This window comes from Perissodus microlepis, chromosome 14, assembly GCF_051167445.1.
Source record: "Perissodus microlepis isolate ML-2025 ecotype Zambia chromosome 14, ASM5116744v1, whole genome shotgun sequence".
In the NCBI taxonomy this organism is placed as follows: Eukaryota; Metazoa; Chordata; class Actinopteri; order Cichliformes; family Cichlidae; genus Perissodus; species Perissodus microlepis.
Genome location: NC_140474.1, coordinates 36,770,468 through 36,789,550, shown reverse-complemented (window position 1 = coordinate 36,789,550; position 19,083 = coordinate 36,770,468). Strand labels below are relative to the sequence as shown.

At 43.6% G+C, this 19,083-nt stretch overlaps 1 protein-coding gene across 1 annotated transcript in view; it reads right to left on the bottom strand.

The window, feature by feature from the left end:
• Positions 1–238: 238 nt before the first annotated feature.
• ulk2 (unc-51 like autophagy activating kinase 2) overlaps positions 239–19,083 on the bottom strand; it is a 36,020-nt gene continuing 17,175 nt past the window's right edge. Inside the window, exons 6-27 of the mRNA XM_084951606.1 lie at positions 16,786–16,959; positions 16,350–16,423; positions 16,131–16,232; positions 15,986–16,044; positions 14,770–14,852; positions 14,093–14,143; positions 13,922–14,010; positions 13,407–13,575; positions 11,723–11,780; positions 7,642–7,791; positions 6,101–6,246; positions 5,934–6,014; positions 5,142–5,404; positions 4,887–5,065; positions 4,461–4,570; positions 4,187–4,324; positions 3,853–4,094; positions 3,569–3,747; positions 3,324–3,442; positions 3,079–3,236; positions 2,856–2,991; positions 239–2,687 (exon numbers count right to left, since the gene is read on the bottom strand). Coding sequence (XP_084807732.1) covers positions 2,623–2,687; positions 2,856–2,991; positions 3,079–3,236; positions 3,324–3,442; positions 3,569–3,747; positions 3,853–4,094; positions 4,187–4,324; positions 4,461–4,570; positions 4,887–5,065; positions 5,142–5,404; positions 5,934–6,014; positions 6,101–6,246; positions 7,642–7,791; positions 11,723–11,780; positions 13,407–13,575; positions 13,922–14,010; positions 14,093–14,143; positions 14,770–14,852; positions 15,986–16,044; positions 16,131–16,232; positions 16,350–16,423; positions 16,786–16,959 — 2,825 coding nt within the window. The 3' untranslated portion in view covers positions 239–2,622. The remainder of the gene's footprint in view (positions 2,688–2,855; positions 2,992–3,078; positions 3,237–3,323; positions 3,443–3,568; positions 3,748–3,852; positions 4,095–4,186; positions 4,325–4,460; positions 4,571–4,886; positions 5,066–5,141; positions 5,405–5,933; positions 6,015–6,100; positions 6,247–7,641; positions 7,792–11,722; positions 11,781–13,406; positions 13,576–13,921; positions 14,011–14,092; positions 14,144–14,769; positions 14,853–15,985; positions 16,045–16,130; positions 16,233–16,349; positions 16,424–16,785; positions 16,960–19,083) is intronic.

Here is a 19,083-nt window from a genome sequence, read left to right as displayed (position 1 = left end):
AAATGACTGCATTTAGATCGAAAAGTCACATTTGTAAATTCAGTTACACAGCAGTCCAAGTAATATGTCATTTGTTAGTTCAAGCCATTATATTTTTAAGGATTAATTTGAGAGATTGTTACGTTGCAGTCTTTGCGATTTAGGAAACTGATTTTTCTTGTTAAAAAACAGAAATTACAGAAATAAAACTGTACATTTAAAATCAGAACTAAGATCAAAGACAGCGCAGTGACACAGGTTCACTTTTCCTTCTCTTTTTAATAACAAAAACTGCATTTCAGTTCCATAAAGAACAAAGAGAGACACCCCCAGTGAGAGACGAGTATAATGTTAAACGTGGAAAAACTGGTGTTCATCATCAGGGTCTGATGGTGGGGGTTTCCAAAATGCATTCATATCAAGCTGGAGAGGCGCAGAACGACAGGATACATACATTCCACATTCTAGAGGTTGTACAGGGTAAAATGCAGACTTGGTACCCATGCTTTACCTAAAATATCTCCGTTTTACTCGTAGTTCGGAATGGTACAAAGTTTCAGGTGGCTCGCCTTATTTATCCCTCTTCGCTCTTTATGCAGAAAAGGCTTTATGTGGCTCAGAGCGCCCATGACAGGGATGAGGGAAAACTGAAACCCAGACGTGTCTAGAAAAGAAAACGAGAACAGTACATCGGAGGAACAGGTCCAGAGACCGCCGTTATACAAAGAATGTATTCACACCTGTACAGAGGAGTAGGCCTGTGTCTGCTTTCACAAGAAGGCACCTCCTTTCCATGCTGACTGGATACTACTGGCCTTAAAGCACACCTGGCAAGTGCACGTGTGTTTATATATGCTCATACATACAGTACATACCCCGTGAGGACTTGACGGGGGGGGCGGGACGATGTGGATTGAGACAAATCAAGTCTCACAAAATTAGGAGAATGAAATCTGAAGACATTACGCTCACTCGGGAGCGCTGAACAAACATGACCTCAACAATGAACAGTCCTGGTAAAAAGAGTTCTCTGGAAAGATTTGGAGCTGCCAGAAGTTTTATTGTAGTCTTTGGCACACTCCTGTTGTGCCCAAGTAGGGTTTCCTTATCAAACCCTTGGCAGACTTGAATACAAATTCATCTATCTACATATAAAGATTTGTGCTCTTTGACTGACAGGCAGGGCGTTGGATATCCACGCCCTCTCCCACTGCCATCCCACACACACTCACCCTCCTCTCAAAAAGAGGCTAAGGGAATAATCACATGCTCCACAATAAAATATATACAAGTCTGCAAACATGGAGTTTGTGTTTACTCAAAAAAAGCTACAGATTCTGACAAAGCATAAAAAGCTGTAGTTTGTTTTTAGTCTAAGGAAACATGTTATTAAGGTAACTTGTCAAGTAAATATGACCATTCAGTTTAAATCCATCGAGGTGTAAAGTGGACACCCGACTGGCTGCTCAGCGAGGCAGTGGTGACAGAGTCTCTGATCCACTCAAGTTCTGGGTTTCTTTTGAATATCTGCCGCCACCACACATTAGCCTCCATCCCTCATGCTGTGAGTGGCATGATCCAAAAGTTTCAGCTTTCTATGCAAACGCTGACATTTTGTATTTTAGCTGTTAGTTTGAAAATCAGCCTGAATGTGTCACATGCAACATACAGTTAGTGTACCTGAAATCCAAAGATTTAGTGTAACACTTCCAGAAGGTTGGGAACAATCACAGACTGAACAAAGACATTTGTAGAAGCTGCAGGAACCGAATATTCCTATGCACCAAGCCACTGTAAGCATAGGAAATTCCCATGCCAGAATCAGGATGACTCCCAGTGACATCACCAGGGAATCTCGGAGAAAGCTCCAATCTGTGTCACACTATACAGACTGAGCTGCACTCAGATAAATAGATCATGATTAAAGCTGTGGCTTTACAGCAGCTTGATGATCATCCCACACACAGCGGGTCGATTTTGAGGCTCGGAGCAGAAGTGATCGCATTTCCACCTTCCTCCTCCTCTCAACGGTAAAGTGCATGAGCTAATAATACAAGAAACATAAAAACAAAGCAATCACAAATTAGAGGTTCCTCCCCCCCAGACACAGAGCTCTCCAACTGTCTGTAACAGTTTAATGTTAAAGTCCACAGAGTTAGATCTGTTACAACAACACGCTCCTTCCACTCCAATACTTGAGGTTTTCAGGGAGAATCCATGTGCATGTGAACCAATAAATAACAAAACGAACTTCTGAGTAAATAACTGACACTGACAGGATTTGAAAAGATGAGCCACTTCTTATGGAGCTCGAGTCTGTCGAGGTCCCGTGAGTCCTCTTTGTTCTGGTAGAAACAAATCCCCAATGTTTCCGTCTGATGGCGGTCGACCATCGTGACATAAAAAAGTGCACCTGAAAGGGCAAGTTCACCTACAGCCAGGTTCAGCGTCTTGTTTCCGGATCTGCCATCATCTTTGGTTGTAGATTTATGCGGTCACTCTGTGATGCAGCTGGTAAAATGAAGTCATGATAAACAGAGATGAAACGTGCTTGAACTGCTACACAAGGAATGAGGGCTTTGTGGGAACGGTAATCAACAGTCTTAGGACGTGGTCCCTCTGTCTATGATTTCACCAGCTCTTCTACTCGTACAGTGTGACAGTACAGTAGCACAGAGCTGAGATCCTGCGGTCCACATTGGCCTTGTCTGCAGGGAACAGATACAAAACAGGAAGTCGTTAACAGAAGTCATTAGATAAACGTGGAATGCACAGGAAATGCTGCAATGTCTCATGAATCACAGCGCGATCCTGAACGCGTCTGAGTAAAACATCCCCCCAAGTTCAACTGCTTAAGACGGTGAGCTCGTGCTTACATTTCATCACGTTTTCGATGTCTGTGGGGTCTTGGAGGATCTTGGACAGGCCGTCCAGGAGCATGGAGGCCTTGCTGTAGCGATAGGCTATGTCCTCCGTCTGCTTGAACATCTCATCGAGAGCTGCTGACTGAACCTGGAGCACGCACACGATCGCATTAGCCTCACCAGCACCAAGTCTATCTGTACAATAGGTTTGTCACTGCATACACATGAGACCCACCAGCTCCACTGCGTGATTGTAGATGAGCTTCTCTGCGGTGACGCTGTTGATTTCGTCCACAAAGCGCTGCTTATCAGAGAAGAAGTGGTTGAGTTTGTCGGTCAGCTGCCTGCACAGGGAGATGCAGCTTTTGTAGCGCTCATTCAGACTCTTGACCACTGAGAGGATAAAGGGAGAGCCTTTATTAAACTAATAAAGATAAAATACAAAGGAAAAAGGCAGCGAGGAAGCCGAAACGTCCTTACCCTGTTTGACGGCAGTGGAAGGGTTGAGCTTGGCAGATTTAATCTGAGCTTTGGCCAGATGGAGCGAGGAAGCAAGGAGCTGAGCTGCCTTCATGTAAAGCACCAACTGCTCCACCTGCCTGTAGGGGGCAGCACAACCACAGCTCGTAAGACAAATGGGAAGTGTTTACAAACAAAGGGCCCTATGATTACATGATATTAAAAACTATATTACTTAAAAATCAGAGCAGACTTAAGTTTCTTACCCCCACTCTTTGCTCAGCTGGCTGATCTGGTCCACAACCACGCTGTCCTGGGGAGGGTAGAGGGATGCAGCCGAGATGCCGAGCTCTGTCCCCCCGGCTCGAAGCGCCGCCATCTCCAGGATGCAGTCGGTAAATGAAAGCATCATCCGCAGGTGCATCAGGGTGTCTGTGTGCTCACGCTAGAGCACGGAAAGAAAGATTGCAATGAAATGTTGAAGAAGAGAAGAGACACTGCATGAAAAGAATCAACCACTTCTTGTAAGGCACCAATCCCTACTTCTCACCTCCATCAGAGTCTCCTCAGGAAGTTCTGGGGCTTCAAAGGTGATGAATCCCTCTAGGCTGGGAGGAGAGGTCCCATATGGGACGTACCGCAGGCTGCTGGGTGCCCCCTCTGCCCCAGGGGCCAGCTGCCCACCTCCGTAACCTCCTGGAGGAGACGAGCCTATGGCCATGCCTGGAGGAGAGCCGACATAAACCCGACCACTGACTGAGCACAGAGAGCCTGCTGAACTGTTGGAGCCCACTGAGGGGACAGAGAGGAGAGAGCATGGCATAAATATTTTAAGCTTTCCTCCTAAAGCTCAGCTCTGCAAGAAGGTGGCGGGTTTCCCTCACCTGAAGTGGTGCGTGATCGGGTGCCCAGGTGGCTGCAGGTTGGAGGAGTGCTGCTCTTGGGTGGCGAACCCACAGTGAAAAGGACCGTACGAGGACTCGCTGACCCACCGTGAGCGAGCGTGCTCGGACCTGCGGGGGCTTTGGGCAGGAGGAAATGTGCTCGTTATTTCTGTCATTCAGTGAACCGTTTATTTGTAAACGATGTTCTTACGGCTTAAACTGGACACAATGTTGCTAATTTCATACATGCAGAGTATCTGCTCAGTGCTCATACCTGTGTCCATGGGCCGCTCAGTATTCAGGCTGTCACTGCTGCCCTGATAGGGCTGCCCACCAAGAGTGATTCTGATTGGATGGTCAGACAGACGACCTGTACTGACAGACCTGTAAGGAAAGTGCAGATGATGTCAGCAGAGGTGCACAACATCATCCTTTCACAGTTAAAACACTCTTAACATCTTTCATGTAAAAAGGAAATCAATCAGATTTCCGGGAAGTCTTCTGCTCATCCAAAGTGTCACATGAAATTGAGCCAGGTTAAAGATTATCACTGCATAAATACACCAACTGATCAGCTGTTTTTTATTTATTTATGACAGAATCTCACAGCCCATGTTGTAAGTGACTGTACTGGACTGTCCGTATGTGGATTTATCAGATTTAACAGCTCCAGTGGAAGCAGATTTGGGTGCTTCTATACCTGCCAAATGTCCGGCTGCCCTCAGGAGCAGCTGGTCGCCCGGCGAGGAAGGGGTTGCTGTGGTGTCCGCAAACATCGTGTGCGTCAGCCAGCATCCTTGTGGGTTGGGGGCTGTCTGCCAGCGCCATCAAGTTACAGGAGGCTTGTGTTTTGGGGATCTTAAATGGTGCTGAAATGGTCTGAAAAAGAGACAAAAAAGTGAATTAACCTAAATTTAACAGCTAAAAGCATACTTCTTCACTGAAGTGCACTCACTTTAGTTGGGGAGCCAATGATTGTGGGCAGTGGGGACTTTTGAAGCCAGTCAGACGTGCGAGGGGAGGAGCCCAGCAGCTTGGTGGGGGAAGAACCAAGGTTGGCGGGACGGCCAAGCTGCGGGGAGTGACTGCAGGAGGAGGAAGGCTGCACAGGGTCAGACAGCTGCTTGTGGAGCTTCTGCCTGGTCTGGTAGACCTCAGTAAGAATGGGGGCGCTCTGAAGCCGAGCCCCCAGGAGCTGAGAGGATGGGATGGGGGAACCTAAAGACACAGTGGATTAGAACCAATGCCAGTTAATAATCATCCATGGCTTAGCATCAAGTGTACCATTTTCCCTACAACCTTCCACAGAGTCTGTGTGCTGCTCATTTGTGTGCCTCTTCACACAGGGGACAAAGCACTAAAATCTGATTCATCATTTAGGACAGTGAGCCTCCTTCCTGGTCACCATGACAGCAAACCTCTTGACACAAACAGTGAATAAGGCGTAAGACATGTGCAGAGCCAGAGACTCTGAAAATGGCCTGGAGTCATGGTGACTCATGCACTTTTCCAAAAATTAAGTCGTGCCACTAGCAAGAGAATCAGAACTCAGAATAGCAGTTGTTGTCAATTCTGCTTCTTTTAAATGTCAAACACATCGTTGTTGGGAAGGGTTGTATACTTTTCTCCTCTTCAGTGAATCTCCTTTTTCATTACAACTGTACCCACAGCACCTGAAACTGAAGGGAACAGGACAATACAGAAGTGAGATAGCCCTGTGAACGAGCAGGTGAGCCTGAGAACGTACCTCCTGAAGAACTGCGGCTGCGGGGTTCCTGGTTCTGTAGGTGACAGCAGCAGTGACCCAGCTGCTCAGGGATGGTGCCCACTGCACACAGAAAGAGCTTAGATTTGTCAGGAGACTCGAGAGATGTCCCCTTCATGTCTGGGCGGTGTCATTAAACGTAACCTTACCGAGAGGTGAGGGCGAGTAGGGCCGGGAGCTTCCAGTGGAGAGGCGGCGGCCCACAGTCTGAGGGACGTCTGCGGAGCTCGGAGACCCCGAGCCCACCTTGGGAAAACCCATTGGACTGGTGTTAGATCGCCTCACTGTGCCAGATCTGAAAAACACAAGCATGAATCTTTAATTATACAAAACAGACATGAAGTAACAGTCTAAGCCAGTCTTCCTTTGGCTCATTTCATCTTGTGGCAGTTTGCAAACATTTGTTTGGCTGCTGAGACGACTCACGACAGCCGAAAGTTCGCAGTTTTCAGTCCGATACAAAACTGTGTAGTCTACTCAGTCGTCTAAACATGAATATCACCATCATCAGCTCGTTACACATTCATGGTGCTTCGTGTGATGACACAGATACCCCACGTCATCATATCTGTCAAATGTGGGTAACATGTTTTGGTGGTACAGCAGTATGTTCCTCGCTGCACTTATGAAACCACAAAGGCAGGACGAATGTCTGCAGGGCTGAAAGAAATTGTGATTCCATGCAATGCAACTGGTAAACTGCAAAACATAAAACACAGAATGCTTTTTTAAAATTAAATTAATATCTTTTAAATTTGCACAATCGTTTTTTTGAAAAAATGATTGACACAATTCTCATCCTTGTATTAAAAGAATCTTTGTGGTGATTCTTTATCACACGTGTTAATCACGCACGTTAAAGTGAAAAATTACAGTTTGACTGTCCTGTGGTTAAAATATAAACGAATACCTGAAATTCACCTGCATACGTTGTTCACGTAAATTGTGCTAAGAAAACTCAAAAAGCATCAACCTTTCATCACCTGCCTCCTCTGTACTCCCCACCTAATATTAGCATTTGTGTGCACTGTTCTGCTGCAGAGGAAAGTGAATCCACAGATGAGGAGGAATGTAACTAATGTTGCTCCCTGCAGTGAGAACAATAACACTAACCATCTGACTCAGAGCTGAAAGTAGAACCGTGACTGAAGATTTGAATTAGTCTCTGACACTTTGTTCAGCATTACAGGAGGAATTTCACTGGCAAAGTAAGTAAACCACCAGACGAACGAAATCCTACAGAGAAGCTAACATAATAAACTTCTAATAATAGAGCCATTAGCAATGCCACAGTGAGTAGCTCCACATATTGGATTTGGCAGATTTTTACGCTGGATGCCCTTCCTGACATAACCCCAGAGGGATCTGTGTCTCCTCCCAGGGTCCGATCGAGGACCTTTCCCTTGTTAGGCGAATATGTAAACCACTACACTATAATGTAACTAGTTTCTCTGAGAAACAACGTGCCATCCCTTCTCTTCTGTCTTCACATGAAACTGTCAACAAACCCCTCAGTAAGGCCATAAACTCAAGCAGGCAGTTGACTGATGTAATTTCAGTGAAACCTTATGGCTGATGAAATAACAGCCCAGGATTTCATACTGGTTTAGTTGTGGTGAGTTAAGCATTCCTCTGCAGTTCATCAGTGCCACTCAATAAGCTGACTGAGCAATCCCAGCAGAGTCCTTACCTGGGGGAGCTGTAGAGTGTGGTGTTCGGGCTGCTGGACAGATTCTGCTTGATGCGCTGGTAGTTGCGAACCTGCGTAGGAACTGGAATGGGGGTGGTCTCAGCCCGCGGGGACACCATAGGCGTCTGTCCTGGGGTGGGCTGTGGCTGCCTGGAGGGGACGAAGTGAGAAAGGAGCGTCGTTAGCCATTGTGTTTGAAGTTGCTGCTGCTTGCGTGTTTGCGTGAAGTTGTCTGGAGTTTCAATTGTCATGGTAAGTCCAAAAGTTACAGCTTGTCAACTTCCACAGCCCTGAGGTCTTTGTTTACGCTCAGATGGAGGCAGGTTGGGGAAGTTCAGTTTTAGCCCAGCCTCTCAGGGACAGAGGCTTCCATGTAAACACAGGCAAGACCAATCAGCTTCAGACTTCACTCTGCTTGGGGCAGGACTACATGTAGGGGCAGCCAATAGCACGCATGAGGGCGGTCCTCTGCTGTACAGACACGGGAGGGGAAGTGCATTTACATTCTTTTATCATTCCAGAGGAGACAAAATGTTCTGAGCATAACGTAATGACACCTATACAGGGCCTTTAAGAACATATAGGATGTTTTTTTAATGTTTTTTAAAGGTGACACGAGTTAGAAACCCGTTATGTAATAATGAAAGCCTGGGAGGGTCCATAAGGGAGGGAGGGAGGGAGGAGGACACGTGAGGCTGGACTAGTCCAGACAAAGAACCAGAGAGCAGCTGCTTTGTGGCATATCTGCAGTTCTGAGAAATAAACACTAGCACGTGCTGCACCACGAGCATGTGAGGTAATGAGCCTTGTTGAAGCGATCCATTTTCTCTAAGCTGCTAAAAGCTTTACTGAGCCCGGCCATTGTTAATATGGAGAAAGGTGTTGTGTGCTGCTGTTGTTGGCTTTAAAAAGGAGAAAGAACATTTGGTCAGTGAACAGCTGCTCTTCAAAAAGAGCCAAGAGTAGAAAGAGAGCGAGGCTGTATCTTCAAACTCAGCTGCGTCTCCGACGACCTGGTTTTTAAACCATGTCAGCACCTAAAGAGTGTCCTCATTCATCACCATCACTTGCTTTGTGTCCTATTCTCTTGCTTTATTTGTTTTTTTACAGTAACAATATCTCTACACGCTCCTCTCGCCAACCCCCAGGGTCCACACTCCCTTCCTGTGCCACCTTTCATCCGTTCTCTGGACTCCAATTCAGGACAAAGAAAACAGGATAAACAAGGCTTTGGTTTTGGAGAGTGTGGCTGCTGTTTCCAAATTGCTAGCAACAACTACTGCAATGAAATGAAAATTGGTTCTTCCTGTGTGTCAATGATTAACTCATTTATGTAAGCACTGAAGACTTATTGTTAAGGGGAAAAACAAAAGCATGAGAACAGTAGAGGGAGGGAGTAAAGCTGGCAGCAGAGGGTGTTGGAGGGGCACAGCACAGAATAGACACACATAGGAAGCTGAAATGGAGCAAGTGTGAGCAAAACGGGAACAGAGAGTAGTGAGGACCGTTGGCTTGGAGCTGGTTACACATGAAAAACAGGAAAGTAGGGAGACGAAGTGCAAAGCATTGGGGGAAGGACCGGGGCACGAGAAAGTAGTGACAGAGAGCAAACAAATGTATGCAAAATACTAAACAAGTAGTATTTAACTCTCATATTAACTTGAATTTTGGGTCTGTAGTTAATCAAAATACTTATGGGTTTTACCATCTATCTATCCTGCTGAGTTTGAAGTTGTTTGCATTAACAGTGTTAGGCTAAAATTTGTGCTCCATTTACCAGGGTTCCTCCCCAGGGTGGCTGCTGCTTGCACCACTCTGCATGCAGGGGGAGGGGCACACATACACACTGGTGCTCAGCTGTCTGTAGGGTCAAATGGTGATTACAGACAACCTGAGATGCCACGGCTGCAGTAGCTGTTCATGTTAAACGTTCAAGCCTGCCTGATGGCTGCATTGCATTGCGAAGTCTGTGTGAATGAGTCCATGCAGTCACAAAACCACTGGCAGAGATGTGCACACCTGCTCAGAACCTCACACTCACTAATGACATTTTACATAACTTGGACCCATTATTGACACAGAATGTAGAAACTGTGCATAAGAGGCTCGGAAAAGCATTCGTGTCAGTATCGCTCAGAAGACAAACAAGTGCTGCTCGCCCGGGGTGTTTTCCCAGACAGCGTTAGGGGTACGCTGAATGCCTGCCGCAGTAATCAGGTCTAATGTGGGCAGTGAAACTGAACTCAGCTTTCTATAAGATTTAGTTCACCAAAAAACTGATGATTTGTTAGAACATCTGTTACAAACATGGTTTATTTGAAGAGTTTCAGTCAGTTTTCAGCACAGAAACAGCGTGAAGGTTACAAATGATCTGGCCTCTGACTGTGCACTCATGTCTGTGCTCGTCCTACTAGACCTCAGTGCAGCTTTTGATTTGTGGACCATAAATTTTGATTACAGAGATTGGAGCACGCCACAGAGATTTATAGGTACTGCACTCCAATGGTTTGAATTCCATCTAATAGACTCCAATTTGTTCATGTAAATGGGAGTCGTGATCCATGCTACACATGCTTTGCTTGGGCAGTATCATCAAAAACTAGCATTTATTAGTTCTAGGCTGGACAAGTCTGTCATTATTTATCAGGCTGTCCTAAAATCTCCTTGAGAGTACAGGACAGAACTGGACAGGGACTAGAAAGAGAGAGCATATCCCCCATACTGGCTTCTCTTCTCTGGCTCCCTGTTAAACGCAGAATGAAATTCAAGATCAATTTAAGAGTATTTAAAAGTAGAATGGGAGGCAGAGCCTTTAGCTTTCAGGCCCCTCTTCTTATTTCAATATGGACTATCACATTACTGCAGTAAGAAAAACGCCAGCTTATCAAAGGGAATAAACTTAGGAAGCATCTGGAAGGCCAAAAGGAGATGAAAGCCGTGTCAATACTTACTATAATAAAACCAATATTTATTCCATAAACTGTGTTTGTGTGTGTTAAAAAAAATGCAGCTGCACTGAATACAGTCGGTTTGTTGGTGCAAGAGAGGTTTGGGGACTCTTATTCTAATACACACAGTCCTCTGTAGGTCTGGTGCTGTTTTTAGCACAGCACCACCATGTTGTCTGGCTCGGTATCTTCTTTGTAACCGATTAATCACGAAGAGCTGGTAGTGGGCAGGAGCATTCAGTCAAGATAAATAAATCGGCACCATTTAGGGGTTACCCAGGATAAAGCTGGAAGCAGGCTGTTTGTCAAGTGCTCACAGAAATAGCGATACAAAGAAACAAAGTAAGCCCTGCTGACACAAAAATAGATCATATTAAAATGGATAATATGAGCATTCAAACATGTCTTTGTGTGAAACAGTCTGACTCATCGTGACACACTCCTATTGTCCTGAAAATATCCAATTCACGTCCCACAAACGGTGCCTGGTGGCTTAGTGGCGCTGGGCTGCATTCAAAGCATCTCCAACATCCAGTGAGGTAACAGCCTTTTTTATGAATCACACTTAACTGTTGTTAAAATGGATGTTTAACAAAACAAATAATTACTGAAAAAACAGATGTGGCGTGTCAGCCCTACCACAGCTATGTCTGGAAAACCTCCATTCACCTCAATGTGGCCAACTCTAACCCAGCTCATCTTTTACATGCCACCTGCAGTAAACAGGGGTTTAACATTATAGGGCACAGAATTCTGGTAGCAGCAAACCACCTGTCATCTAAATGGGGAGTAAGCACACAAACAGCAATGGGTAGTGAAAGTCAAAGCTGAGTTTGAGTCTGCTGTGGCTGCTCTTTGGTGGCTCATTACTCTCTGCAGTACTTCAAATTGATCCACTGTTTGGTCCAAGTCTCTCTCTGCAGACACACTTTGCTAGTTCTGCTCTTCGGGCTATGTGCATACAGCAACACACGACAAGTGCCAAACTTGCTGACAGAAGCAGAAGTCATTTATGGTAAACTTTCAGTTCTCTCTTTAGAACTGCATTTTCTTTTTTGGCTGATAATTATGTTGGCAAGGTCAGAAAATTCAACCTAACTTAAGCAGAATGTGTTGCACAGCCTCGTACTCACCCTCCACACATGAGAAACTCGCTGGATGCCCGACGACCCGGTCCCATTGGTTGGTCATCTGAGGATGAGGAAAAAAGGAAAGAAAACAATCATTAACAAACACACAATGTCTGTGAAGGTTCTCAGTCATCCAGGTCATCGTAGTCTCAGGAGCTTGGGAAGAAAAGCGTCTGGACTTCTTAAAGTTGCTTGAAGACGTTTCACCTCTCATTCGAGAAGCTTCTTCAGTTAAAGAAGGATTAGAGGTGAAACGTCTTCAAGCAACTTTAAGAAGTCCAGACGCTTTTCTTTCCAAGCTCCTTAGACTAAACACACAATGTTGTTGTACAGCAGTTACAAACAGAGGTGAGCAGTCTCTTGGTTTTCTGATGAAGAGTTGAGACATTTTTAACCAAACAGAACTAGTCTAATAAAGTCCAGTGAGCTCTGATAAATTACTGACCGTTACATCCTAATGGGGTTTTTTAAACGACTCGAGGGTTTGAGTAAACGGAACATTTAACACATTATTCTTTGGTCATTTTTCCAGGTGTGAATCTGCTGGACAATTCTAACTCACACTATTACTGTCTGAAATGTAAAATGTTGTAGATTTACGAGTAGTCTTAGGAATAGTTTCTTTTTTCTATTAACAAAAAAACCCCAAAACAAAACAAAACAAAATCTTAAGGAAATATCAGGTGTGTTGGAGTTTGGTTTACACCAGAGTTGCACTGTAGACAACGTGGTGAGACATGCTGGTGCTACAGCTGTCATTACTATAGCATAGGTTAGCAATTCCCATAACAGCTGTGATTTGGTAGGACGTCAGCTGTTATATTGAGATCACACGTGAAGCACATTACTCACACTGGTGTAGTTGCTGGAGTCTTGGAGCATTTTATACTCTACAATTAACTAATGGGAGAACCACTTCTGTCTACAATATAACAAGTGGTCTATGTCAGTCATCTTCAATTAATGAGTACACACTTCTGATACACAGTAAATAAAGACTGAGTTCAGTTTGCATGTGTTACAGCCTGGCAGTCCCTCCAGCTGATACCATGAAGTCACCACATGGTCTGGCCAGCACACAGATCCATGGATATATGTATAGATTCCTTTTTAATTACAGATAATGGAATGGTGCTGAAGTTATGTCTTTAATGTTAAATTATCATTTATCGTCAAATTAAATGATAATGTAGCTCAGGCTGAAATAGGCAGTTTGCAGTACTATGGCAAAGTTTAAAGTGTTGGACTCTGGTGCACTGCTAGGTTAGGTCCTGGGTAGACACACAGATATTATAAAAGAGACATAGCACTGAAAGTACTGAACTTTATGGGAGCAGCAAAGTAAAGTAAAAATCAAGTACAAATATAACTTTCCTGGCAAAAAGCTAAAGCTTACATTATTTTGGGAGCCATTTTTAGGCAGTTTATTATTATTTTATTATTTATTATTTTATTAAACATTTGGTACATGACGTTTTTATGTTCCAATCACCATTAAAAGTCATTTTAGATAATGCATCAACATCCTACCCAAATAAAATGTGAGTCATTAATTTAAGCAGGTCTTTAGTTCTACCTCAGTACAGCTTTACAATGGCTAGCGGTTGAAAAGAAGACATGACGGCTAATATAATGAAGACATTAAGATGCAAGTTAGGTGTAAATATAGACAGGTGTTGGCACTTACAGCTGTCAGCAGAGATGTGGGGCACGAGGACAAAGTCGTCCGTGTCACAAGAAGAGTTCTTACTGCTGGTGCTTCCTGCAGACTCTTTGGACAGCTGCAGGAAGTTGGGCGGACCGAGTGGAGGGGATGACAGACCATCCTCTGCTAGAGTCTGCATGTCTGGCAGAGACTGTTCACATGCAGAGAGAGTATGGGAGAGGAGGGGGGGAAGTATAAATTGTAGTGAGGCTCCTGACTGATCCCATTAAGTCTTCCAAGCAGGGCAGCGCTGACTGTCAAACTAATCTCGTTACATTGTTACAGAGAACACTGTGCTGAGAAATCTCTCCTTTCCTCCTGCTGCAGTGACATGAAGAGATTGCTATAACTAGCGGAAGATGTAACCGCAGCAGCACTCACACTAGCAGTATTCAAAGGCAGCACACACGAGGACCTAAAAATAAGGCCGAAGTATTTTTACACAGGATCTGTGCATTTCCCAGACAAATCCATGTGATACATGTGATCAAACTCACAGGAGGAGAGCTGTAGCGGATACATGGGGAGCTGCCACAGGAGCTGTCTGTCACAGGATTGGAGGTGATGGGCACAGGAACTGGACACGCTGAGGGGGGAAACTCACCATTAATCATGGTTTCAAGTTGATGAGGCGTGGATGTGCTGTAGAATCTGACCTTTGTGCTTACATTTTTTAATGGTGGATGACGACTCCAAGAAAGGGTGGCTGAAAAATGTGTCTGGAGAGAGAGATGGATAGGTAAGTGAGAAAGAGCACGATATACCCCATCTAAACCTGTTCAGAGTTTTTCTTACTCTTCCCCTCCTGCTGCATCAGAACCAGCCGACTCACACAGATTCATTTTCATTCTTAAAGTTGCTGTCAAAGCTCAGAGTCAAGTGCTCAAGTTTTCATTTTTACAAACACTGAAATCCCAATTAGGATGTTAGTTTTTTCCCCAGTCGTTACTCGTCAATATGTTTTTTTTATTTATTTATCTAGATTCTCCATCTTTCTACTTTGAATCTGTGGACAGTCGTGCAGCTGCCGTACTGTCAGCCAGTGGTCCAAGGAAAAGCTGTGATTGGCTGTCAGGTGTTGAAATCATTTTCTTAAGTTTTGCCTTGTATTAGTGGAACATTTTCAATCTTGGTTTATCCTGTTCATTTAATCGTAGGAAACCAAAAATCGCGATTTGTATTAAAATTCAACTAACTTTGTAGGCCTGGTAAACAGTGGAATAAAGTGTCTCACTGTGCACAATATCCTTATTTAAACCCTACACAGTTTAACACACTTTATACTGAAATTAGAGGAAAAGTATGGAAAGCACCACTACTGAAAGACTGTGATGTCAGTACGTACCAAAGTCCATTCTGTCCTTCTGATTCCTCTGCAGCAGCCCAAGCAAAAGATCGCTCAGCTGTGGGGACGTCTCCCTCGGGATGCTGGGTAGTAAGAGTACGGAAACATCAACACTTTGTTTCTCTCAGGGTGCATATCAGCTGTGCAGTGTATTCTGAGGCACGTCAGACAATGCAATGGGTGCACTGTAACTTATAGTATTGTTACTGTTAATCACGTACGTATCACATAGTCAGTACTATTAGTCTGCCAGTTTGGATACAGTTTGACAGACCATTTGAAAACTGACCTGCAGGTAGCACTAAGTAACTGAAGTCACAACTTCTACTCCTCTACGGCTCCATCATTCGTTATTATGGATCTCTGGCTCTCTTCCACAGCTTGTGTTTTTCCCCTCTTCCTCCTCTCAGACAGACCCTCCCTGAGCCTGGTCCTGACACAGGTTTCTTCCTTTTAAAAGGGAGTTTTTCCCTCCCACTGTCACCAAAGTGCTTGCTCAAAGGGGCCCATATGATTGTTGGGGTTTCCTCTGTATTATTGTAGGGTCTATACCTTACAATATAAAGCACGTTGAGGCACCCGTGGGTGTGATTTACTGTTATATAACTGAAACTAAATTGAATATACACCTTAATTTAAAACTGAATTAGTTCTTTTCAGCCTATGCTGCTATTCAAAGCATACAAGTAGTTCAAATATGTCAGAATTGGGGGTGTAACACCTGACAGAACACCACCTTCATGCCCCAAACCATGTCCTGGATGAAACAACAGACGCCTCGGCACCAAAGCTGTGCCTTCAAAGCCGACTTGAATTCTTTCCTACCACTCAAAGCCAGTCTCAGCTTCTTCCTCAGCTCTGTGCAGCATCCTTTAATCCTTTCCTCTGCCTTCACTCGCTTCCTTTTCTTCATGTTGTTCACCTGTTATGTTACCCTATGGTCTTCCCTTTTCTTAAATCACATGTTCACCACAATCCACAGCAACCTCAAATAACACCATACCTACACAGTTTCATCATGTGTTCCTAAGAACTATACCCTATAGTCCCATTTTCAACTAGTAAGGTATAAGCCACCAACTTCAAAACATAATCTTCATGTATTATGTGTCACTTGTATCCTGTTAAATCTATTGATCTATTTGAAAGAAACAGACTGATTGCACATATTTATTATGCATCTTGTGTCTGAGGCTACGGTGTGAAGGTGACTTACATGGGCTGCAGATTCTTGTTCTTCTCATAAAACATCCGTAGGTCTTGGGGACTGTTGGCCTGAAAATATAAGTTGAGAAATAAGACGCACAGTCACAAACACCAACAGGTCCACGCATTATTGGTTTGTTGTGCACACTGTTAACCTGGAATGGTGGCTTTCCAACCAGACACTGGTAGATAACCGTCCCTATGCTCCACAGGTCAGCCTTGGCGTCATAGTTCTGGGACATGATGACTTCTGGGGCCTGAGAGAGAACAGGTCACAAGCCAAGAACCACAACAGAGTTATATGTAACAAACCAAGCAGACAGATCTTTTTTAAAGCTGACACACAGAAAATATAGAGAATAAAACACACTGACCATGTACATGGGGGACCCACACAGTGTAGCTGCCATCATGTTGCTCTGGAGGTACCGTGCAAAGCCAAAGTCAGCTGTAGAACAGAGACATGAAGCACACGTGTTATTATCACCAGTAACACAAACCACTATTGTTGGAACTGTGAAGAATGAATGGAGACGCCCTGCACTCCAAACAGAGCTCGTACTGTGGTGTATGACAACACAACACTGCTACTCATCATCATCATCATCATCATCATCATCATGGCTGCATTACTTTTATAAAAAGTTTCTGAATTTATAACATATTGATTTAAACTCAACCTCTGGCCACTGTAAATGACACAAAGCAAAACAATGATAGGTCTGTACACTCTTTCAAAATGTAGTTATGAGAAAACTACGCTGCACATAACTTAATAACTGATAGTAACTGACATTCTTCTGCCATTACCAATTTTGATGCGGATGCCACTGATGTTGGACTTCTTGCGACCCACGTATGACAGCAGGATGTTCTGTGGTTTCAGATCACGGTGAATAATGCCTTTGCTGTTGAGGATGCGCATGGCAGCAGCAATCTGCTGTAGAAAAACCCTCAGTGTATCTTCTCTCAGCGTCCCCTTAGCTTAAAAAAAAAAAAAAAAAAAGACCACAGTAGTCAGGATCCAGTTCAAATTTTTTCCTCAAAGAACATTTATGTAGCAAACATGCAAAAATGTTCATTAAGCTGCATCTATGTCAAATTCTCGCTTTGTTTTCAATTCAAAATTCTTTGAGTGCCATGTTTCCCTCATGTTTCCTTTAACAAACTCATTACCGTTACAATCTAATTGGCTGCTCAGTGTAAACACAAGGTGTGAACAGCAGGTAGACTCAACAGCCACAGGTGCATACCTAATAGAGCAGGGCGATATGGCCAAAAATATTTATCACGATATATATTTGAAAATTTGCGATAACGATATAACTGACGATATAATTGATGCGAGACAAAATACAACTCCACAACATTACTAGCGCAAAAAGACAACCTTCCATTTATTTTCACTTAAACAAGAAGCTGGTTTTTATGTACATTAAAGCTTTATAAAAATGTAACAGTGCAAATGCAAATTCCTTGCTGAAAGTTTAACCAAAAGGCATTTCCAGTAGAAATGGGATGACATATCCTGAGCATAACCATGTATAATATCCACTGAAGTTAAAAAGAGGTGCTTTGCAACATTAAACTGCAGTGTGCAGTACGTATTTTCGGGACCATAAGGTGCACGGGATTATAGCGCACATTAAGCGAAACAAAGCAGTCAGATAAATCAAACTTTATTAAACTCATTCTTCTTGCTTCCCCCACTTCTGTAACATTGATTCATTAATGTTGAATTCTCTGGCAGCTGCTCTATTCCCATGTTGTTGCAGTATATTAATGACTAACCTCGTATTGTGGATGGATTATCTCAGTTGTTCTCCTGACTGAAGTTTGGTCCGTTTACAGCATCCTGCCATGCGACTGTATTTGTCTCTAACTATCAGGAACCTTAACGTTAACTTTTATAAGTGGAAAAGTGTTAGCGTTCATCCTGCAGCTTCACTGTTTATGTTATGCTAACATAGCTGTGTCGCTAGCGATCAGGTAGCACATCATTATATACCAGCTAGCCCAACTTCAGTAACCCTACAAACGTCACTGCTGTTTAGTTTCCTGTCTTCATTTATGTTGGAAGTGATAGCAGAGCTGTACGTTTGAATTTTTTCAGAAATCTCAGTCAGAACATGCAATATCATGCTTAGGTAACTAGCGAAACTAGCGAGCTAACTTCCGCTAGCTTCCTGCTAACTTCTAACCCCGTTAAATGTAATACATTTTGTTTTCATGGATGCCTGGAAGTTAAACTTCATAGTTACACCTGGTAAAGCAGCAATGCTGATCATTTTATTAAAGATGAAAAAAATGAAACAGTTTTTAACTCTCAGTGATGCTGCAGTGTTCGTTTGACCTGAAGTATACGGAGTTAAGGACCCAGATTACTCCCAGATTTAAGAGCATCTTAGTCCGACAAATACGACAATAACGACGGCCGCTTGCATGTTCTGCAAAGAAATGTGCTTTGTCGTGTATCTGACGGACAAACACCAAACCAGTTCCACATCACTGAAGTTGCACCATTTTTACAAACCAATTCTGGTTCATCTGTTTCACTCAACAATCGGCCATGTGCGTATGAAAACAAAGGCACTGCGCATGCGCGTTTTACTCATATTCTATCGCGATATTTCATTTTCCTATCGTTGCCTAACATTATACCGGTATTACCGTGAACGGTATAATATGGCCCAGCCCTAATACCTAATATGACCTACTGTCACTGGCCTTATACAGTCTAAGCAGAAATGACTATGAAACAGTCTGTGTCTGTGCATGTAAAAGACAAGAGGCTTTTTATTGTTTTCCACAGGTGTTTCCTGCTAATGAAAAATGTTAATTACTGTTAAGACATAAAGTCATAAAAACTCCCTTTCATGGCTTTTTGATTATTAGCACATTACATAAATAATCCTAAAATAAACTGAGGCAGTAAAGGTCCTACTCATTGTGTGACGAAGAGGATCATCTCAGTTGTTCACACACTCACCCCCCCTCTATCAATCCACTGTGGGCATAGATAATCTGCTCTCTGCCCAGCACAGTGGATCGACTTCTAACAAGAAAAGTTGTGTAAATTGTAGAATAATTTACTAGAGATTGTGTAAT